Here is a 24,706-nt window from a genome sequence, read left to right on the forward strand (position 1 = left end):
ACTTTAAATGGAAATATCTCAGAAATCAAAAGCCAGCTGCAACTATATATACATACTTATGTATCTGGATGACCTCCTCAGCGGGAGTTGCTGTGCTAAATCTCAGCTTTTCACATTTGGTCTTTGTTCGTCGAGAGAAGACTTTACCTCTCAATTGTCTACTTATTCTTTTATATTATATTTAGTGTATTAAATGTTCTAGAACTTTGTCTTGTTACTAATGTAATTAGAACTCTTACTAACTCTTAATTATTGCTTTTTAAAATATTCGTTTGTGTACATTTTTTAAGGACTGCGTAAGGTTTGTGGTTACTTTGTGCTAACGGTATACATATGTACATATGTATATATGTACATACATACTATACCTACTCTGTAAAAAACAATTAAAACTCGTTTTATTCATTAATAATTGCATTTCCTACGGTAAACACTTTTAAATAAAAAACTTACTGTACACTAGTTTTACGCAAACGTAAAAATTTATAGGAACGGATGAGCCTTATCATGTTGATTTAAAATAATAATTCACAAGAATTAACAAAAGCAAGTAAAACGAGTATAAAGAAACTCATGTGCTGAACACAATGAGCGCGACAGTCTGCAGCAGCACGACAGTGAACTGAAAATGGCGTTGTAAATCCTTCTACATGAACATTTGTGAGAAGGCAGCAACATAACAATGACCGGCATGTATACAAGACAACATAGCTCTCCATTTTACATCTACACAATTTCGTTATGGCCATACTAATACCTCGCACTTCAATTAAATTTTAAGATTTTGTTCAAAGTGAAATTTTTATGCAAAAAATAAGTAAATAGGTACATTTATATATATATATTTAATATTTGACAGATGTCGCTTGCAGTCTGTCGCGCTCATTGTGTTCAGTTGATCATACAGAAATATCAACAAACGATAAATTTGGGCAACATTCCGTCGTTTTCAATTGCGTGAAGTCTGCACAAGTAATAAAGATTGTTATTTTATTGTCGGATAAAGTTGATGCATCTGCTGCACATTAAATGTATATTTCCAGCAAGTAGAAGGTAGTAAGAAAGAGGAAACTATGACATTCAAGCTTGTCAAAATATTAATATGTTAAAAGAGACACAATTGGGATTTCTTTGGTGCCGCGATCTTAAGGTACCGTTGGAAAGAGGAAGTCCTCATGATTAAAAAATACATAAGGTTATAAGTACCGCAAACGCTTAAAAATTCCCAAAATTCGAACATATCAACAAGCTATTTCACTACATTTAATGCACATTTTGCACTCTAAATTCGTTTAATTAAGCTGTAAGCATTTAAGCAAATTCACAATTTACACTTCTTGCAGGTCTTATAAGCACGAAATCTATATTTTAAAAACTACTTTTTACACTCGTAGTGAGCATCATATATGTGCTAACAGTTATGAGTAAATGAAGCGCTGCCATTTGACAATAAGCAAATATGAGCAATTCGCTGAAACTTTTCTTTTTTACTATAATTCCTCTTTCTTTATTAAGCAATCTTGGTTCTAATAAAAAGAAGTGTCTATAAATTATATTTCAAATTAAAATTTGTATAAAAAATATTTCCATACATATGGATATTTTCTTATTTAAATTTTATAAACAACTATATAATATTAAATAATAATATTACGTAATAAAATACTTAGATTTTTAAAGGAGTACTACGTAAAGTGCTTCAGTCACCCTGAGTACTAGCTGGACCAGGGCCGAATGCCGCCAAAACAGAAAGAAGTACTACGCAAAAATACATCAGTCACCCTGGGTATTCGCTTCATTAGGATTATTTTTTGAACGCGCAGCCGAACGCCGCCAACGCCGAAAAGAGTACTATCTATCACATCTCAATTATAGCTTGAAAAATGTCGGAAAGTATTTTTTACTATAGCTAATAGAGAAAAAAGAATCATGCTAAAATACAAACAAAGAAAAATCGGTAAAAATCCCACATATTTGGTGTTTAAGATGTGGCAACGCACGTTTTCCTCATAAAGCTTAGTACGCAGCTCTCAAGAAACGTAAAAACGTCATATAAAAAAACGCTTAAGAAACGGTCCAGAAGCGTTCCTGCGATAAAGTTACTTGTGCTAGTACGCAGCTCTCAAGAAATCTAGTACTAATTTTTAATACTTTTTTTCAATAAAATGTGAATATGGCAAACCTGGTTTTGCGGAGAAACATCAAATCAACAATTGTTTCTTGAGGGAAATTCGAAGTAATCGTCAAATTCATCCTAAATTAGTTGAAATCATTATTATAAAGTATATTCCATTTTGAAATGTTGTATAAAACCAACCAATCATCAACAACATCCCTTAAATCTCAATGAAAATATTTGTGTTACCATACACATACATACATATATACATACGCACAAAGTTTGTTTACTTTGTTTATTCTCTCTTGCTCTTCTAATGTGGATCATTCACAATGCGTAACCAGCTGTCAAAATTACTTGAGAAATTATGTATTTTTTTTCTTGAGCAATTACTTGAGAGCTGCGTACCAACCTTAAAGCTTAGTATCCAGCTCTCAAGAAATGTAAAAACTTCATATAAAAACCTGGTTTTGCGACGAAACATCAAATCAACAATTGTTTCTTGAAGGAAATTCGAAGTAATCGTCAAATTCATCCTAAATTAGTGAAATCATTATTATAAAGTATATTCCATTTTGAAATGTTGTATAAAACCAACCAATCATCAAAAACATTCCTTAAATATCAATGAAGATATTTGTGTTACCATACACATACATACATACGCAAAAAGTTTGTTTACTTTGTTTATTCTCTCTTGCTCTTCTAATGCGGATCATTCACAATGCGAAATAATGTAATGCAATGAGAAATAATGTATTTTTTTTCTTGAGCAATTACTTGAGAGCTGCGTACCAACCTTAAAATGCGAATATGGTATACCTGGTTTTGCGAAGAAACATGAAATCAACAATTGTTTCTTGAAGGAAAATCAAAGTTTAACTCAAATCAAATCAGTTAAAAAAAATATTAAATTCATCTAACAATTAGTTAAAATTATTATTATGAAACATAGTTAATTTTGAAATTTTGTATAAAAAAAAAGACCCCAGTCACTCCTCAAAATGCGGCCCACGGTTACCTGCAGTCGCTCCTTCACATTCGCCAAGTGTGGAGTAAAACACATCCTTTCACTCATGGTCAACCCTAGATGTTTGACTTTCCTCACATTCTAATGCCGACCCCATTAACACGGACAATCGGTGGACGAACCGGTGGCAATTTGCCCTTAAGCAGCATTGCCCCCGTTTTTTCCTTTGATATGTCCACCCCCACACCTACACCCCAAGTATTCACGGTAATTAAGAGATCTCCTCCCGCCCGCTCTAGCTCAGGCCGCGAGCGACCTTCGACCATAAGAAGAAGGTCATCCGCATACGCATAACACTTACAGAGTGGCTCGAGATGCCCAAGCAGAGTGTCCATCATAAAGTTCCAAATATATGGACCACAGATGGAATCCTGCGGGTAGCCACGAACAACTCCAATCTCTACACTCCCTTTCATGCCGACAAGAGACTCCGCCAAAGACTAATTTTCGGACAGCCAAGCTCCTCCAGCTATTGCACCACTCGATCCCAGCTTAGGTAATCAAACGCTTTCTTGAAGTCAACAAATATGCCAAGGACATACTTGTTGACATTCTCCCTAACGACATTTTGAACATAAAAACACGCATCCTCTATACTGCGTCCTTTCCTGAACCCCTAACTGTTGACAGTCATAACTTTGAAGTTGTAGATAATTTCGTCTATTTAGGAACCAGCATCAACACCAACAACAACGTTAGCCTCGAAATCCAGCGCAGGATATCTCTTGCCAACATATGCTACTTCGGTCTAAGCAGGCAATTAAGACGTAAAGTTCTCATTCGATGAACAAAAACCAAACTCTATAAGTCACTCATTATTCCCGTCCTGCCATGTAGGGCAGGGGCATGGACGATGATAACAATTGATGAGTCGTCGTTGCGAGTTTTCCAGAGAAAGGTTCTGCGAAGGAACCCACGAATCTACTGAAGAATCAAAAACAAAATTATTGAAATAGTTTACTAAAAACGACGGAACATTTCCGGAAGTGATATCACCCGAAATTTCGCCAGAAAACAACAAAAAATAGCAAATGCCAAAAGTTGTGGAAATAATAATTTAATATTGCTTTTGTTTTATAAAATTGATTGTTCCTCGAACGCTTAGTTTACTTACATGTATACATGGTATTAATTAATTTTAGCAACTTATTTCAGTAAATTTGTTTTTACAAATAAACAAAGCAAAATAATATAAAAAATAGTGAGTTTTATAAAAGAAAAGATTAAAAAGGACAACAAATAAAACAACATTTCGAAGTAACAAATATGCTTGTTACTGCTAACAAGTAGGTAACACGCACGCTTTATAGTTTGTATGTTAAAGTTAAAAAAGTTCTTACCAAAATAATAGCACTAACAGAAATTTGAGTAACAAATACTTTTGTTACATATAACTCGATGTGACCTATTCGCTAACAAAAGTAAATGTTATGCTAACACTTAGGTAGCCTGTTCAGTAGCGAACGTATTTGTTACCTTTAACAGACCATAAAGAGATATTGTTGCGAATTTACTGCTTCCTTGTTTACTTAGCTAGGTTCGTATCTCTGGATTGACAAATAAAACCAAAAACTGTTTAATTCAATTCAACAACTCTTTATTTCGTAATTTGTCTTCACTATAACAGTTTACTCTTAACACTGGATGATTACGTTGGCGCTGCCATGGCTTATATAGCCACGCACTCCTCGCTGATGCCGAAGTGTCCTTCTAGAATATTGTGTCTGGCAATTATAAGAACATAATGTTATACGGCGCCAAATGCAGCTATTGTTTAAATAGACAAGCAGACAACCGCGGCGCCAAATGCAGCTATTGTTTAAATAGACAAGCAGACAACCGCGGCGCCCAATGTTTATAATAACGGATGTATATAGCAATACAAATACCAAACTTAATACTTCTTTTGTAACACTGCCCTCCACTTAAGTCTAATCGTCCCGATTAGGCACAAATCCTCTTGAACCAAATGAGGCGAGCCTCTCCAAATGTACTACTTTCATTTTACATCGTGCTTTTCCATTTCTTTGTATGCGGTATACCACGTCATTAAGTCGTTTCATCACCATATAGGGCCCTTCCCAGGCTGTATGCAATTTTGGGGACAAGCCTTTCTTTCGAAGTGGATTGTACAAAAGGACCAGATCACCTTCTTCAAAACCTTTTGAATTTGCCGCTTGATCAAACCGATCCTTCATCTTATTGCTCAACAGATGCGTGTGCTGCCTTACCATTAGATGCAATTCATTCATTTTTTCCTTTAAGGCAGAGCAATAATCTCCATTATTTCTTACAGCTGCAGGATTCGTTCCAAACTTAAGATCAGCAGGGAGTCGCAGATCAGATCCGAAAATAATCTTCGCTGGCGTGTAACCAGTTGTCTCGTGCTTCGCTGAACGATACGCCGGCAGGAACATCTGGATGTCCTTGTCCCAATTCCGTTGATCTTTATCAACGATTTTCCGCGGATGTTCTTCGAGCGTTCGGTTGAATCTCTCTACCATCCCATCTGATTGTGGATGTAACGCTGTTGTCCGTGTCTTGCGGATGCCCAATAATCTACAGACTTCTTGGAAAATGGAAGATTCGAAATTCCTGCCTTGATCTGAGTGTAATTCAACGGGCACTCCGAACCTCGTTACCCAATTTTCTACAAACGCTTCGGCTACTGTCTTCGCTTCTTGGTTTGGTAAGGGATACACTTCTGGCCATTTACTGAAATAGTCCATGACAACCAGTAGATATTTGTTTCCGGCCGTATTGGTTGGGAACGGACCTGCAACATCCATTGCGACTCGTTCAAATGGTGATCCCACGTTGTACTGTTGTAGCCTACCGCGACTTTTGACTTTAGGACCTTTAGCTGCCATGCACTCTACGCAATTACTTATCCATTATGCTAATAAATCTCGACAACCAATCCAGTAGAACCGTTGTTTAATCGTCTCTATAGTTTTTGTAATTCCAAGGTGTCATCCACTAGGTCCATTGTGATATTATTTCAATACTTTCGGGATCATGGACTTCGGTACTATGATCAGCAAACGAGACTGTTTGCCATCTTCGCTTTCCCAGGTACGATGAAGGTATCCATTAACGAGGTTTAGGCTGTTCCATTGGGCCCAATATGCTTTTGCAGTTGGGCTCTCGCTACTTATTTGTTCCTTTGTTGGTCGTACCCCATTTTCTTTGGCTATTATCAGCTTTGCAAGATCAGGGTCCTCTAGCTGATTGATTCTGATGCGATGAGGAGTCCAATCATCTTCAGGTTCTATATTCAGTAATCGTACGTCGATTATACCTTCTTTTCCTTCTGAATCCCCTTTCGGTGTTCTGTTGGTTGTTTCCGTTTTGATGGGTTTACTTTTATATTGCAATTTCGGGCAAAGTAACCCGTTTTTCCACAGTTGAAACATCTGCCTGCTGTATTTACTCGCGGTGCAGCAATTGTCTTCAGAGTCTTCAATATTTCTTCCATCAGCGCCGGTTGTTCCATTTCAACTCTTTGTACTTTGTGTGCTGGTTTACTTAGTAGAGAAGCTGTTTCCTGTGTGAGGGCGTGCGAAACCGTTTCAGCAAACGTTCTTTTTGGCAATGCATATGTGGCGCGTTTGGTGTCCACATCACGAATTCCATTTATGAAACTTTGAATTTTTACCCTCTCAATGTAATCCACAGGTGCATCTGCATTTGCCAAATGGGCCAGTCGTTCTGTTTCAGTTGCGAACTCTTGCAATGACTCGTTCATCTTCTGATCCCTATTTTGCAGTTCGATCTGGTATATTTGTTTCCGGTGCTCACTACCATATCGTCTTTCTATCGCACTCATCAATGCCTCATAGTTGTCCCCTTCACAATCTGGAATAGTGGGATTTCTGCTGCAGGTCCTTTCAATGATTCAAACAAGGACGCTACTTTGTCCGCTGCATTCTAGTTATTGGTCATTGCTGTCTTTTCAAACTGAAGTTTGAAAATTTGAAATGGAATACTTCCATCGAATGTGGGTGCCTTCAATCTTGGGTTATTTGTTGATGGTGCAGGGCCATGCAGTTGCAGTTCTCGCATACGATTACTCAATTGTAGAACTTCTGATTTTAAATTTTCTTCGTCATTTTTAACGTGCTTAATTCGTCTTCAAATTTGGCAAATTTTTTCTTGCACTTGTGTATTATTCTCTGCAATCTGTTGTGTAAGGCGAGACTCTAACTGTAATGTATTTTCAGCTATTTGCGTCATTTGCTGTGTCAGACAATTTTCTGTTTGCACTACATTTTCTGTATTTTCAGCTATTTCAGTGGTTCCCAAACTTATTTTGTCTACCGCCAACTTTGAGAATAAATATTTTTTTAGCGCCCCCCTTTTTTCACCTATTTAAAAACCACTATAACTTCAAATTAATTATTGTGTTAATATATTGTTACAAAAGTAGTATTAAGTTGTATTTGTATTACTATATGCATCCCTGATTATGAGCAATAGCTGTAGGTATGTGGAATAGCATTTGTCTTGTTGTAGACATCTGGCGCCACGACTGTTTGCTTGTCGAAACAATAGACATCTGGCGCCGCACTGTCTGCTTGTCTAGGTAAACAATTGCTGAGTCTGGCGCCGCGACTGTCTGCTTGCGTCTGGCGCCGTATAGCCGTATGTTCTGGTAATTTCCAGACGCGATATTCTAGAAGGACACGTCGGCATCAGCGAGAAGTGCGTGGCTATATAAGCCGTGGCAGCGCCAACGTAATCAATCAGTGCTAAGAGTAAACTGCTATAGTGTAGACGAGTTGTGAAATAAAGAGTTGTTGAATTAAATTAAACAGTGTTGATTTTATTTGTCAATCCAGAGATACGAACCTAACAAAGTAAACTAGCAAGAGTAAATTCGTAACAATTGGTGTCAGAAGTGGGATTGTCAAATAATCCAAAATCAAGATGGTTAAATTCGGAGAATTGAGAATTCAGCAATTAAAAAAGGAACTGGAGGAGCGTAATTTGCCGATAAGCGGGCAAAAGGCGGATCTGCAGGCACGATTACGTGAAGCAATGGAAGCGGATGGAATTAATGTGGACGAGTTCGAATTTGTTGGGCCAGAAACTTCTACAAAGGTAGAAGAAAAAGTAGAAGAACAACGAACATCATCGAGTGTGGACATGAACACGCTGTTAGTGGCTATACAGAAAATTGCTGAAAATACAGAAAATTCAGTGCAAACAGGAAATCGTTTGGCACAGCAAATAGCTGAAAATGCAGAAAAGGCAGTGCAAACAGAAAATCGTCTGGCACAGCAAATAGCTGAAAATACATCACAAATAGCAGACAATGCAGTGCAAACCGAAAATCGTCTGGCACAGCAAATAGCTGAAAATACATCACAGTTAGAGTCTCGCCTTACACAACAACATCGTTTGGTACAACAGATCACGGAAAATACTACACAACTACAAAAACAAGTGCAAGAGAAATTTTCAAAATTTGAAAACGAATTAAGCACTTTAAAAAATGACGAAGAAAATTTAAAAGCAGAAGTTCTTCAATTAAGTAATCGTGTGCGAGAACTGCAACTGCATGGCCCTGCACCATCAACAAATAATCAAAGATTGAAGGCACCCACATTCGATGGAAGTATTCCATTTCAAATTTTCAAACTTCAGTTTGAAAAGACAGCAATGGCCAATAACTGGAATGCAGCGGACAAAGTAGCGTCCTTGTTTGTATCATTGAAAGGACCTGCGGCAGAAATCCTTCAGACTATTCCAGACTGTGAACGGGACAACTATGAGGCATTGATGAGTGCGATAGAAAGACGATATGGTAGTGAGCACCGGAAACAAATATACCAGATCGAACTGCAAAATAGGGGTCAGAAGATGAACGAGTCATTGCAAGAGTTCGCAACTGAAATCGAACGACTGGCTCATTTGGCAAATGCAGATGCACCTGTGGATTACATTGAGAGGGTAAAAATTCAATGTTTCATAAATGGAATTCGTGATGTGGACACCAAACGCGCCACATATGCATTGCCAAAAAGAACGTTTGCTGAAACGGTTTCGCACGCCCTCACACAGGAAACAGCTTCCCTACTAAGTAAACCAGCACACAAAGTACAAAGGGTTGAAATGGAACAACCGGCGCTGATGGAAGAAATATTGAAGACTCTGAAGACAATTGCTGCACCGCGAGTAAATACAACAGGAAGATGTTTCAACTGTGGAAAAGCGGGTCACTTTGCCCGAAATTGCAATATAAAAGTAAACCCATCAAAACGGAAACAACCAACTGATAACGAGGACGGAGCATCCACATCTCACAAGTCGTTAAACTAAAACGGAACAGTTCAAAGGGGCGTGAGCTGGTTCCCACAACTATTTGCCCCGCCATCTCGATATCACAAATAGGTCGCCATGACAACAATCTTACTATCAACGGCATCGTAAATGGACGACTGTCAACGCTTACTTTGGATACTGGTGCCACACATTCAGTTATCCGACCGGATGTGGTAAGAGGAACGGTTGAACCATTAGTCGGTTGCAAGCTTCGAACGGCCACCGGAGAGGAAGCAGCTGTCGCGGGAAAAGTGTTTTGCGAAGTGATGATTGGTACCCTGGAAGTTAATCACACCTTCATCGTAGCAGAAATCACGGATGAAATTATAATGGGAGTAGATTTCATGATTGATCACGGGGTTACTTTGGATTTAAACAAGCAAATGCTGTTTTGCCAGAACATGGAGATGCCTATAAACACCGGATATGTGACCAACGTTGAAAGTAAGAGGGTGATTGTTGATGATAATCAGAGTATTCCACCAAAATCTGAGGCGATTGTATGGGCTAAAGTGAATGGAGGAGGTGGGACTGAAGAATTGTGGATTGTTGAAACAACAAAAATAGATACACCCATATTGGTAGGAAGAACGCTTGTGAAAATTAGAGAAGACGCCACCATTCCGGTCAGAGTAGTGAATGAATTCAACACGCCTATAAGGCTGAAGAAAGGAGCAGTAATTGGACAGTGCCAGAATATAAGTGCAATAGCACGATGCGAACGGTCAGAACAGAAGTCTACTATTGAGCCACAGCAGATAAGTCCTACACTCCTAAACAATTTGCTGAATGAGGTGCATGGAAATGAAAAATTAAAAGCAGAAAAACTATTAGAAAAATACGCATCCATATTTGCAAACGAAGGAAACAACACAGGAAGAACGAGCATTGTCAAACATCGCATAAATACCGGAGACGCTAAACCAATCCGGCAAGCTCCGCGTAGGGTTCCACTAGCAAAAAAAAGATGCTAACAAAATTATTGAAGACATGCACAAAAACGGCGTAATCGAACCTTCAATAAGTCCATGGAGCTCACCTATCGTCTTAGTTAAAAAGAAAGATGGTAGCACCCGTTTCTGCGTAGATTATAGGAAGTTGAATGATGTCACAAAGAAAGACAGTTATCCTCTACCGAGAATCGACGATACATTAGACACCTTGTCTGGAGCGAAATGGTTTTCTACATTAGATCTACAAAGTGGATATTGGCAAGTCGAGATTGATGAACGTGACCGTGAAAAGACCGCTTTCAGTATGGGCGACGGGTTATGGGAATTCTCTGTGATGCCATTTGGGTTATGTAATGCGCCTGCAACGTTCGAGCGACTGATGGAACATGTGTTAAAAGGACTCAACTGGAAGACATGTTTGGTGTATCTTGATGACATTATCATCATGGGAAAAAGTTTTGATGATCATCTGAAAAATCTAGAGGAAGTCTTTCAGCGAATAGCATCAGCCGGATTACGCTTGAATCCCAAAAAGTGTTCATTATGGAAGAAGCAGGTCACATATCTCGGACATAAAGTGTCAACTGAGGGGATTCACACCGAGGAGGGAAAAATAAAAGCAGTTAAAGATTGGCCTCAACCCACCAACATACATGAACTCCGCAGCTTCCTCGGCTTATGCACGTATTACCGCCGTTTTGTACCTGGATTTGCGAACGTGGCTAGAAGTTTACATGATTTAACAAAGAAGAATCGCCCGTTTGTATGGCAGTTGGAACAAGAAAAAGCGTTTGAGCAGCTGAAAGAACTACTTTGTACGGCGCCGATGTTGGCTTATCCAATACCTGGAAAGAAATTCATCCTGGATACAGATGCGAGCGCTTATGGAATTGGAGGTGTCCTGTCTCAGCTCATCGACGGACAAGAAAGAGTAATTGGGTATTACAGCAGAGTGCTCGGGAAACCAGAGAAAAACTACTGTGTGACGCGAAAAGAACTACTAGCTGTGGTGGAATGTGTAAAACATTTCCACAAGTATTTGTATGGACAACGATTCTTGCTGAGGACTGATCATGCAGCATTAAAATGGTTATTACAGTTTAGGAATCCGGAAGGCCAAATTGCACGATGGATCGAAAGATTACAGAATTACGACTTCGAAACGGAACATCGAAAGGGGATTCACCACAAAAATGCGGATGCATTATCACGTCGCCCTTGTCCACTGGAATGTAAACATTGCTCCAAATCAGAAGGAAAAGAAGGTATAATCGACGTGCGATTACTGAATATAGAACCTGAAGATGATTGGACTCCTCACCGCATCAGATTCAATCAGCTGGAGGACCCTGATCTTGCAAAGCTGATAATAGCCAAAGAAAATGGGGTACGACCACCAAAGGAACAAATAAGTAGCGAGAGTCCAACGGCAAAAGCATATTGGGCCCAATGGAACAGCATAAACCTCGTTAATGGATACCTTCATCGTACCTGGGAAAGCGAAGATGGCAAACAGTCTCGTCTGCTGATCATAGTACCGAAGTCCATGATCCCGAAAGTATTGAAAGAATATCACAATGGACCTAGTGGAGGGCACCTTGGAATTACAAAAACTATAGAGAAGATTAAACAACGGTTCTACTGGATCGGTTGTCGAGATTCCATAGCAGAATGGATAAGTAATTGCGTAGAGTGCATGGCAGCTAAAAGTCCTAAAGCCAAAAGTCGCGGTAGGCTACAACAGTACAACGTGGGATCACCATTTGAACGAGTCGCAATGGATGTTGCAGGTCCGTTCCCAACCAGTACGGCCGGAAACAAATATCTACTGGTTGTCATGGACTATTTCAGTAAATGGCCAGAAGTATATGCCTTACCAAACCAAGAAGCGAAGACAGTAGCCGAAGCGTTTGTAGAAAATTGGATAACAAGGTTCGGAGTGCCCGTCGAATTACACTCAGATCAAGGCAGGAATTTCGAATCTTCCATTTTCCAAGAAGTCTGTACATTATTGGGCATCCACAAGACACGGACAACAGCGTTACACCCACAATCAGATGGGATGGTAGAGAGATTCAACCGAACGCTCGAAGAACATCTGCGGAAAATCGTTAATAAAGATCAACGGAATTGGGACAAGTGCATCCAGATGTTCCTGCTGGCGTATCGTTCAGCAAAGCACGAGACAACTGGTTACACGCCAGCAAAGATTATTTTTGGATCTGATCTGCGACTCCCTGCTGATCTTAAGTTTGGAACGAATCCTACAGCTGTAAGAAATGATGGAGATTATTGTTCTGCCTTAAAGGAAGAAATGAATGAATTGCATCTAATGGTAAGACAGCATACGCATCTGATGAGCAATAAGATGAAGGACCGGTTCGATCAAGCGGCAAATTCAAAAGGTTTTGAAGAAGGTGATCTGGTCCTGTTGTACAATCCACTTCGAAAGAAAGGCTTGTCCCCGAAACTGCAGACAGCCTGGGAAGGACCCTATATGGTGATAAAACGACTTAATGACGTGGTATACCGCATACAAAGAAATGGGAAAGCACGATGTAAAATGAAAGTAGTACATTTGGAGAGGCTCGCCCCATTTGGTTCAAGAGGATTTGTGCCTAATCGGGACGATTAGGCTTTAGTGGAGGGCAGTGTTACAAAAGTAGTATTAAGTTGTATTTGTATTACTATATGCATCCCTGATTATGAGCAATAGCTGTAGGTATATGGAATAGCATTTGTCTTGTTGTAGACATCTGGCGCCACGACTGTCTGCTTGTCGAAACAATAGACATCTGGCGCCGCACTGTCTGCTTGTCTAGGTAAACAATTGCTGAGTCTGGCGCCGCGACTGTCTGCTTGCGTCTGGCGCCGTATAGCCGTATGTTCTGGTAATTTCCAGACGCGATATTCTAGAAGGACACGTCGGCATCAGCGAGAAGTGCGTGGCTATATAAGCCGTGGCAGCGCCAACGTAATCAATCAGTGCTAAGAGTAAACTGCTATAGTGTAGACGAGTTGTGAAATAAAGAGTTGTTGAATTAAATTAAACAGTGTTGATTTTATTTGTCAATCCAGAGATACGAACCTAACAAAGTAAACTAGCAAGAGTAAATTCGTAACAATATGTATATTAACGGAGAATTCTAAACGAAACTTTTACTATAACCAGCAACTTGAAACCTGAGCGCAGTAGGTAACATATAACGGCGCTTAGGTCTCAAGTTAACTCTTACGGGCTCCACCTGCCAATAAGAATGATTATTGAAACACAACTTTATAGTATTAAAACAGATAATCTTTTATTAAAAATAAAACTAAAATAATCGATCCATATATAAAAACTAATGAATCTGATGCTGTTTAATAAGTTTGTTAATGTCAGGTTCCAACTTACTTAAGAACAGTCGCAAGTCGCCACGTTCGGTAACAAGCAAACGATTTCTATTTTTAGTAAGCAGTATTGTCACAGCACTAAATCCACGTTCACACAAATATGACGATGGGAATGCTATCAAGAATCGTTGAACAATTGACCACAATCCAGGGTACAATTGCGAGATCGGTTTTTGTAGCCAAAATTCTTGGTAACCATTTTTGAACTTGTTTTTTATTTCCTCGTTTGTTGTCAATTCTATAAGTTCTTCTTGCAGCTGAGGTGACATTGGTGTGTTGACATTTGAAAACGGATCCAACACCCAGTCAGGTATTTCCAAGTTCAAAATGTCCTGGTATCGTTCGGTGAAGTCAATGTGGAGGTTTTCCAAATGTTAGCAGTAGGCAAACAATTCGTTGTTACTGCATGATACTGATAAATTCGGAAAATTGTGAAACTCAAGTCTGCCCAGATTTTTTTTGTGTAGAAGCAGTTTGGCTGCGAAAGCAGCAACGACGTTTTTTGTTTTAATTAAATTTAGTTTATCGCCTTGCAGTTGGAGATTCATGACGTTGAACAATTTATACAGGTCTGTCATGTAAACTATATCATTCTTTGATGTTATGAGCTTGTCTTGAAATTCTGTATCTTTAGTTTCCAAGAACTCTATAACAGAGTCAAACAGGTTATAGAATCGAGTCAGACAATTGCCTTTTGATAGCCAACGAACTTCAGTATGAAACAACAAACGATTGAAATCCTCGTCATTAGTAACACAAAGATAATGAAAAATCTATTATTCAAAGAGCTTTTGCAGATTTTTTTGACTGCTTTGATGACATATTGCAGTGATTGAAATAGTTTTTCACTTAAATTTCTAGCAACTAAATGTTGTCTATGAATAACGCAATGTACATCAAGGACATCTGGAATTTTATTTTTTAAGTACGCTATGAAGCCTTTATGGCACCCTGTCATAGCCGGAGCCCCATCCGTAGCAATTGAAATAATATTTTTCAAAGGAATCTCTTTCTCATCGCAAAACTTTTCCAATATATTGAATATGGTTTCGCCTTTTGTATCGGTCTCTAAATTTCTAGCAAATAATAGTTCTTCACATATTTTCTCATCTTTAACAAACCTCACGTAAGGCAACAACAATGCTTCATTAGTTGGTAAAGTGGACTTATCGAGCTGAATTGAGAATTGGCTTGTCCTCAGGTGATCGCACAATGATTCTTCAATGTTTTCAGCCATTTCATCAATTCGTCTTTGCACAGAATTATTACTCAAAGGAATTTTTCGGATAATATAGTTCAAAAGCTCAAAGCATGCGCTATATCAGCTCGAACCTACCTACCCTACACCTTTGCGCAAATGATTATATTATGATATGCCCAAATACAGACTTGGCAATGGCAATAGCAATACGTCTGACAGTTAGTATTCTATAAATTCTATCCTGTCGAGATGCCCCGTTATAAAACGGAGCGACCGATTGACATAATTTTCATTTTTTATATATTCAATAAAATAGGACAGATATATGAACTACGCGGAGAGAAATACAGAACCGAGTTTGAGCAATCTTTTAATTCATATTAGTTGATACAAGTTGTTGTTGAGAGTCGAGAGCTCATGTAGTCGTTGTCTAAGAGGCCTCCTAGCTAAATAAAATTACAAATAACCCCCCATTTTCTTTCTGTGTCTCTTATCGCCCCCCTTGACACCTGCAGCGCCCACAAGGGGGCGTTATCGCCCACTTTGGGAAACACTGAGCTATTTGCTGTGCCAGACGATATTCTATTTGCTTAATAGCCACTAACAACAAGTTCATATCTACACTTGATGATGTTCGTTGTTCTTCTACTTTTTTTTCTACCTTTGTAGCAGTTTTTGGCCCATCAAATTCGAACTCGTCCACATTAATTCCATCCGCTTCCATTGCTTCACGTAATCGTGCCTGCAGATCCGCCTTTTGCCCGCTTATCGGCAAACTACGCTCCTCCAGTTCCTTTTTTAATTGCTGAATTCTCAATTCTCCGAATTTAACCATATTGAATTTGGATTATTTGACAATCCCACTTCTGACACCAATTGTTGCGAATTTACTGCTTCCTTGTTCACTTTGCTAGGTTCGTATCTCTGGATTGACAAATAAAACCAAAAACTGTTTAATTCAATTCAACAACTCTTTATTTCGTAATATGTCTTCACTATAACAGTTTACTCTTAGCACTGGATGATTACGTTGGCGCTGCAATGGCTTATATAGCCACGCACTTCTCGCTGATGCCGAAGTGTCCTTCTAGAATATTGCATCTGGCAATTATAAGAATATAATGTTATACGGCGCCAAATGCAGCTATTGTTTACGTAGACAAACGCGGCGCCCAATGTTGATAATAAGGGATACATATAGCAATACAAATACCAAACTTAATACTACTTTTGTAACAATATTATAACCACCCTACAAGACGGGTAAAAGTTAATACTCACTGATCTGAACGGGGTTAGATCACCGAAAAAACAGCCCTTGGCCGGATAAAATGCGAATTCCGGTTTGTAGAACTCTCTCTCTCCTCCAAGATCACCCGCGACAAACCCAAATACCTCAATTTAACTGCAATGGATCTTACATCCAGGAGATAGTTGCACTCATGAACCTGCAATGTGTATCGATAGCTGCGGTCCATAAAACCAAGCTAAACAGCCGTTCAGATCTTCTGAGTTGTGCCAGTTTCAACGTTTTACGAAAAGATCGCGAACGAGCAAATGGTGGTGGCCTAGCTTTCATATTGCAGAAAACCGTGCAATATCGTCTAATCGATGAAGACATTGACCGCACAGACACTACCCTAGAATGTCAGGTTATAACTATCCGGTCAGGCGATGTCTAGCTCGAAATATTTAATATATACATTCCCCAGTTACATGTTGCCCTACAGGATATCGCCCGAATATATGTGCACTACTTCGTGGTGAAAAGCGTTTGGTACTAGACGATTTGAATGCGCACCACGATCTTTGACATTTCTGCCTGTGAAATGATCGTAGGGGGATGGAGCTGGTGGAACAGATTGACTATTCGCCATTCTGCACAATGAGTGACAAAACCCCCACCATAGTTATGGACACATGTAATAGCTCGCCCGATATTACCATTGCTAGTGGTGGTCTGATAAATAGCATAACATGGTGACCTATGCTAACTGTCGCATCAGACCATCTGCCCATAATTATCTCGATTGAGAAACCTCCCGATTTGGTTTCTGTGGACAACCGTACCTTCGTTAACTTTAACAAAGCTAACTGGGTCGGCTTCATAAAATTTACTGAGAACACCTTCCACACTCTATTCATTCCTACGCATGTGACCATTGGGGAACGTCGATTCTGCAAGGTGATCGCAGCAGCTACCCCTTGCTTCTGTCCACATTTCCCAACCGAAGCAGCCTAACAAAGCACCTGAGGTCCTCCAACCTCTACACCGGTTTGAGTAGGTTTTGGTCTACAGAATGCCGATGCGTAGAAAGTCGGAAGAGCGGTCCCACTACTGAAACCTGGGAAACCCGCCAACAAAGGGAAGTCTTATCGCCCGATAACTTTCCTCTCCCCAGTACTGAAGACACTTACTACTCTCTACCTTCACTCACGACCTGAGCTTAGCCAACCACCAGCATGAATTCCGAAAAGTGCACAGCACCACCACAGCACTTAGCGTCATAAACGATCAGAAAACTCTAAACCGAGAGAAATTAAACAGGGGCTTTCACAGGGTGGTATCTTCTCTCCATTACTGTTTAACTGTTACATCTCGAAACTCCCACAGCCATCAGATGGTGTTCCCATAACCTTGTACGCTGATGATTGCACGATATTGACGTCGGCCAATGGAACCGCTTCTTCTCTTCACAGAATGTAGCACTCTCCGCCACCAAATCCACAGCGACCATATTCACGTACTGGTCGAAGGACTATAGACTTGAACTTAATATTGCAGTCGACAGCGTCAAGCTTCCGACTGTCAATAGCTCCATGATTTTAGGTGTAACATTTGATAGTCTATGCTAATTCATTCCTCATACTATCGTGATTATAGCCAAGGTACAGATCCGCAACCAAATCATCAAGTCGCTAGCCGGTGGCAAATGGGGAAAAGACGAAGAAACATTGTTGGCAACTTGCCAGACAATCGGCCGGCCGGTCTTCAACTACGCCGAACCAATATGGTCGCCGGGATACAGTTAAACTCAGAAGAAGAAGCTACAGACCAAACAGAACACTGCACTCCGGACCACGACAGGATCCTTGATGTCTCCCATTGGCACAATTCCGATTTCTTTGGCGCCGCGATTTGAAGGTACCGTTGGAAAGAGGAAGTCCTCCTGATTAAAAAACATAGGGTCCGCAAACGCTTAGTTTAGGAGATATTCGGCCTTAAAGTTCAAAAATTCGCAAAATTGGACCATTTCAGGGAGTTATTTCACCACTTTAAACACACTTTTTTCTCATTTTTCACATCAAATTAATTAAATTGCACTTTAGTCTTTTAAATAACCCTATATTTTACTCTTTTAGCACGTTTTTTACCTAAAAAATCTTTATTTTAAAAATCACATTTTACACTTGTGTAAACCTCATTTGTTTACCAAAAATTACGACGAAATGGGGCGCTGCCATGTGATGATAAGGCAATTCGCTGAAATTCCTCTTTTTCGCAAAAATTCCTCTATTCATGCATATGAATATTTTCTTTTTTAAATTTATTGAGCAAATAAGTAATATTATATACAGTACTTTTCGGATATAAGCCTCCCGGTTAAAAGATTTCCCCGCTTATAAGGAAATAAAAGCAGGTCACAAAAAATTGCACATAAGCAATATACAGAAAAATCCCCGGTTAATGTGTTCCCCGTTTAAAAGGTTTACCCGCTTATAACATTGAAAATGTGCGAGCCCTTTAAAGAAATACGTACAAAAATCCCCGGATATAAAAAAGAAAAATCTGGCTACACTTATTTGATTTTTTTCTTTTTTTGCGGTATGGCAATCTGTAAAAACATATGTTTGTTGATTAATGGCGGCAAATGTAAAATTTTTGGCAAAAGTGTAAGTGAAATAATTTTTAAGTTTGCAAAATTTAGTAGCGTTTATTTTTTTACAGGATGGCTGGTAACAAAAGAAAGACGCTTTCCATAAAGGAGAAACTTAAAGTTATCGCTGAAAGTAAAACCATATCAAAACCTGAACTGTGTTCCAAATATGGGTGCTCTTCAAGTACACTAAATAAAATTTTAAGAAACGCAGGCGAAATTGCTAACAAATCGTCCACGCGCAAATTGTCTGCAAAAAGAATGAGGCAAGGTAAAGAAGCCCAGGTGGAGCAGGCGTTAATGATATGGTTTAATCAACTGAGATCCTCTGGAGCAGTAATCTCTTCAAACTTAATGCTGGAAAAAGCCAAGCAGCTTGCAGTGAAGCTAAAAAAGATTTTACGCCAACGCAAGGATGGCTCTGGCGATTACAGAAGCGCAATGGCATTCAGTTAAGAAATATTCACGGCGAAGAACGCTCCACTGATAAGGAAAATGCAGAAATATTTCTGAGCACAACTCTTCCACATATTATAGCGAACTATGATCAGGTGAATATTTTCAATGCAGACGAAAGTGCCTTGTTCTTTAAAGCATTGCCGCAAAAAACGCTTACACATAAGGGACAAACAGTGAAAGGGTTCAAGACCTCTAAGGACCGGCTAACGCTTCTTTTTATTTGCAATGCCACGGGAGAATTTAAGGAAGTCATTGTCATTGGAAAGTCAAAGAGTCCGCGATGCTTTAAAAATAAAGTTTTGCCATTAAAGTATTACTCTAACAAGAAAGCGTGGATGACGCAGGAGATTTGGGGTAAAGTTTTAAATAAGTTGGATACACAAATGAGAGAACAGAATCGAAAAATTGTTCTGCTGGTTGACAATGCGGCTTGTCATAAGATTTCTGACACTTTGACAAACATTAACCTTCAGTTTTTGCCACCAAATACAACTGCAATAACTCAGCCTCTGGATCAAGGAATTATCCACTGTTTTAAGGCGTACTATAGGCAAAGTATTATTCGGAAACAGGTTGCTGCAATTGAACGCGGACAAACAGTGGCTGAATTTGAAAAATCACTCAATATATTTCAAGTTATTCATATGATTAAACATAGCTTTTGGATGGTGAAACCTGAATCAATTCAAAACTGTTTCAAAAAGGTACGTTCGTTAAAACTTCACAATTTTTGCTTATTATATTCATTAATTTTTTTTTATTATTTTTTTGATAGGCAAAATTTATAACTACACCCACTGATCAGCAATTTGAAGATACAAGTGCTGAAGTAGAAAAAATCGTTAAGAGCCTGGCAGGTGCAAATACACAAAGCTCATTTGAAACATATATTGTATGTGATGACGACATTGTGTGCTATGGCAATTGGACTGATGAGGAAATTGTCAGTTCCATTGTTGATACAGAAGCAGATCCACTGCAAATTGATAACGACGGGTCTGAAGATGAAGAGGAGACTGAGGAAGTGTTAAAAACAGCGTCACTTGCAGAAGTTCTGCATTGTATTCACAGCCTCAGAGCCCACTTCCTGCCAAAAAATAAATACATTGCTGAATTAGAAAGCATGGAAGGAGACATTCTCCATAATGAGATGTCTTTCCAAACTAAAATAACAAATTGGTTTTTTAAACGTAATTTTTAAGACTTCTTTTTTCAAAATAATGTAATTTTTTAAGACTTCGTTCTGTGCAAAATTTTTTCAAGCATGGTCGACAAAGATCTCATTTGCTCCTTACATTTTTATGTTTTGTTTTTTACATGAATATTACTTTTGTTTTTTTCTTTTCACTATGTAGTGATGAATACATACACATGTATGTATACTAAAGTACTTTTAAAAAGTATCTAATAAATATTTACATATTCGTAGCTTAAAAAAGTAGTTGGTTCATATGTGCATTTTTATATAAGCTTCAAAAGGTACATAAAGCGGGACTTTCATATAAGCCCCAAAAGTGCTTTTAACCGGGGTTTTCATATAAGACTTCCCCGGATAAAGTGTTCCAATTTTGAGCATTTCGCTCGGCTCTTATATCCGAAAAATACTGTACATGTATTAATATTATATGTATATACATATGTGTAAATAATACGTATTACGTAATAAAGTGTGAAGTATACAGTACAGTACGAAAACTCTAATTTTATTTCAATATGTGTGCATGATAACCAAAAAATATAACCACTTCATACCCAAAACTCATATTTAAAATATAATAGTATTGTTACAAAAAGTAGTATTAAGTTGTATTTGTATTACTATATGCATCCCTGATTATGAACAATAGCTGTAGGTATATGGAATAGCATTTGTCTTGTTGTAGACATCTGGCGTCGCGGCTGTCTGCTTGTCGAAACAATAGACATCTGGCGCCGCACTGTCTGCTTGTCTAGTTAAACAATTGCTGAGTCTGGCGCCGCGACAGTCTACTTGCGTCTGGCGCCGTATAGCCGTATGTTCTGGAAATTTCCAGGCGCAATATTCTAGAAGGATACGTCGGCATCAGCGAGAAGTGCGTGGCTATATAAGCCGTGGCAGCGCCAACGTAATCATTCAGTGCTAAGAGTAAACTGCTATAGTGTAGACGAGTTGTGAAATAAAGAGTTGTTGAATTAAATTAAACAATGTTGGTTTTATTTGTCAATCCAGAGATACGAACCTAACAAAGTAAACTAGCAAAGAGTAAATTCGTAACAATTGGTGTCAGAAGTGGGATTGTCAAATAATCCAAATTCAAGATGGTTAAATTCGGAGAATTGAGAATTCAGCAATTAAAAAAGGAACTGGAGGAGCGTAATTTGCCGATAAGCGGGCAAAAGGCGGATCTGCAGGCACGACTACGTGAAGCAATGGAAGCGGATGGAATTAATGTGGACGAGTTCGAATTTGATGGGCCAGGAACTTCTACAAAGGTAGAAGAAAAATTAGAAGAACAACGAACATCATCAAGCGTAGACACTAACATGTTATTAGTGGCTATTAGGCAAATAGCAGAAAATGCAGTGCAAACAGAAAATCGTCTGGCACAGCAAATAGCTGAAAATATATCACGAATAACAGAAAATGTAGTGCAAACAGAAAATCGTCTGGCACAGCAAATGACGCAAATAGCTGAAAATACATCACAGTTAGAGTCTCGCCTTACACAACAGATTGCAGAGAATAATACACAAGTGCAAGATAAATTTTCAAAATTTGAAGACGAATTAAGCACTTTAAAAAATGACGTAGAAAATTTAAAATCAGAAGTTCTTCAATTAAGTAATCGTGTGCGAGAACTACAACTGCATGGCCCTACACCATCAACAAATAATCAAAGATTGAAGGCACCCACATTCGATGGAAGTATTCCATTTCAAATTTTCAAACTTCAGTTTGAAAAGATAGCAATGGCCAATAATTGGAATGCAGCGGACAAAGTGGCGTCCTTGTTTGTATCATTGAAAGGACCTGCGGCAGAAATCCTTCAGACTATTCCAGACTGTGAACGGGACAACTATGAGGCATTGATGAGTGCGATAGAAAGACGATATGGTAGTGAGCACCGGAAACAAATATACCAGATCGAACTGCAAAATAGGGGTCAGAAAATGAACGAGTCATTACAAGAGTTCGCAACTGAAATAGAACGACTGGCTCATTTGGCAAATGCAGATGCACCTGTGGATTACATTGAGAGGGTAAAAATTCAATGTTTCATAAATGGAATTCGTGATGTGGACACCAAACGCGCCACATATGCATTGCCAAAAAGAACGTTTGCTGAAACGGTTTCGCACGCCCTCACACAGGAAACAGCTTCCCTACTAAGTAAACCAGCACACAAGGTACAAAGGGTTGAAATGGAACAACCGGCGCTGATGGAAGAAATATTGAAGACTCTGAAGACAATTGCTGCACCGCGAGTAAATACAACAGGCAGATGTTTCAACTGTGGAAAAGCGGGTCACCTTGCCCGAAATTGCAATATAAAAGTAAACCCATCAAAACGGAAACAACCAACAGATAACGAGGACGGAGCATCCAAATCTCACAAGTCGTTAAACTAAAACGGAACAGTTCAAAGGGGCGTGAGCTGGTTCCCTTAGCTATTTGCCCCGCCATCTCGATATCACAAATAGGTCGCCATGACAACAATCTTACTATCAACGGCATCGTAAATGGACGACTGTCAACCCTTACTTTGGATACTGGTGCCACACATTCAATTATCCGACCGGATGTGGTAAGAGGAACGGTTGAACCATTAGTCGGTTGCAAGCTTCGAACGGCCACCGGGGAGGAAGCAGCTGTCGCGGGAAAAGTGTTTTGCGAAGTGATGATTGGTACCCTGGAAGTTAATCACACCTTCATCGTAGCAGAAATCACGGATGAAATTATAATGGGAGTAGATTTCATGATTGATCACGGGGTTACTTTGGATTTAAACAAGCAAATGCTGTTTTGCCAGAACATGGAGATGCCTATAAACACCGGATATGTGACCAACGTTGAAAGTAAGAGAGTGATTGTTGATGATAATCAGAGTATTCCACCAAAATCTGAGGCGATTGTATGGGCTAAAGTGAATGGAGGAGGTGGGACTGAAGAGTTGTGGATTGTGGAACCAACAAAAATAGATACACCCATATTGGTAGGAAGAACGCTTGTGAAAACTAGAGAAGACGCCACCATTCCGGTCAGAGTAGTGAATGAATTCAACACGCCTATAAGTCTAAAAAAAGGAGCAGTAGTTGGACAGTGCCAGAATATAAGTGCAATAGCACGATGAGAACGGTCAGAACAGAAGCCTACTATTGAGCCACAGCAGATAAGTCCTACACTCCTAAATAATTTGCTGAACGAACTGCATGGAAATGAAAAATTAAAAGCAGAAAAACTATTAGAAAAATACGCATCCATATTTGCAAACGAAGGAAACACAGGAAGAACCGGCATTGTCAAACATCGCATAAATACCGGAGACGCTAAACCAATCCGACAAGCTCCGCGTAGGGTTCCACTAGCAAAACGAGAGGATGCTAACAAAATTATTGAAGACATGCACAAAAACGGTGTAATCGAACCTTCAATAAGTCCATGGAGCTCACCTATCGTCTTAGTTAAAAAGAAAGATGGTAGCACCCGTTTCTGCGTAGATTATAGGAAGTTGAATGATGTCACAAAGAAAGACAGTTATCCTCTACCAAGAACCGACGATACATTAGACACCTTGTCTGGAGCGAAATGGTTTTCTACATTAGATCTACAAAGTGGATATTGGCAAGTCGAGATTGATGAATGTGACCGTGAAAAGACCGCTTTCAGTATGGGCGACGGGTTATGGGAATTCTCTGTGATGCCATTTGGGTTATGTAATGCGCCTGCAACGTTCGAGCGACTGATGGAACATGTGTTAAAAGGACTCAACTGGAAGACATGTTTGGTGTATCTTGATGACATTATCATCATGGGAAAAAGTTTTGATGATCATCTGAAAAATCTAGAGGAAGTCTTTCAGCGAATAGCATCAGCCGGATTACGCTTGAATCCCAAAAAGTGTTCATTATGGAAGAAGCAGGTCACATATCTCGGACATAAAGTGTCAACTGAGGGGATTCACACCGAGGAGGGAAAAATAAAAGCAGTTAAAGATTGGCCTCAACCCACCAACATACATGAACTCCGCAGCTTCCTCGGCTTATGCACGTATTACCGCCGTTTTGTACCTGGATTTGCGAACGTGGCTAGAAGTTTACATGATTTAACAAAGAAGAATCGCCCGTTTGTATGGCAGTTGGAAC

The 24,706-nt window shown here is 39.3% G+C and overlaps 2 protein-coding genes across 4 annotated transcripts in view; one reads left to right on the forward strand and one right to left on the reverse strand.

Annotated features, from left to right (window-relative positions):
• Nucleotides 1-611, reverse strand: part of LOC105223246 (very long-chain specific acyl-CoA dehydrogenase, mitochondrial) — a 111,666-nt gene extending 111,055 nt beyond the window's left edge. Inside the window, exon 1 of the mRNA XM_049462544.1 lies at nt 454-611. Within this exon, the coding sequence (XP_049318501.1) occupies nt 454-509 (56 nt within the window). The 5' untranslated portion in view covers nt 510-611. The remainder of the gene's footprint in view (nt 1-453) is intronic.
• A 6,938-nt stretch (nt 612-7,549) lies between these two features.
• LOC125780374 (myosin-13-like) lies at nt 7,550-24,298 on the forward strand. 3 transcript variants are annotated; one of them, XM_049462672.1, is made up of 2 exons: nt 7,550-9,251; nt 22,751-23,007. In XM_049462672.1, exons 1-2 carry the CDS (start codon nt 8,079-8,081, stop codon nt 22,970-22,972), a joined length of 1,395 nt encoding a protein of 464 aa, XP_049318629.1. In that variant the 5' UTR covers nt 7,550-8,078; the 3' UTR covers nt 22,973-23,007. The 3 variants fall into 3 exon arrangements, with proteins under 3 accessions (XP_049318629.1, XP_049318627.1, XP_049318628.1); XM_049462670.1 differs by lacking the exon at nt 22,751-23,007 and adding an exon at nt 23,045-24,298 and having other exon boundaries at nt 7,553-9,545; XM_049462671.1 differs by lacking the exon at nt 22,751-23,007 and adding an exon at nt 23,501-24,298 and having other exon boundaries at nt 7,554-10,001.
• Nucleotides 24,299-24,706: the final 408 nt, after the last annotated feature.

Source organism: Bactrocera dorsalis, chromosome 1 (assembly GCF_023373825.1).
Source record: "Bactrocera dorsalis isolate Fly_Bdor chromosome 1, ASM2337382v1, whole genome shotgun sequence".
NCBI classification, from domain to species: Eukaryota; Metazoa; Arthropoda; class Insecta; order Diptera; family Tephritidae; genus Bactrocera; species Bactrocera dorsalis.

Coding starts and splice junctions, on each gene's coding strand:
- LOC125780374 (XM_049462672.1), top strand. CDS start 8,079: ATGGTTAAATTCGGAGAATTGAGAATTCAGCAATTAAAAAAGGAACTG. Junction 9,252..22,750: donor TAAGTAAACCAGCACACAAA/GTACAAAGGGTT, acceptor CCAGCACACAAG/GTACAAAGGGTTGAAATGGA.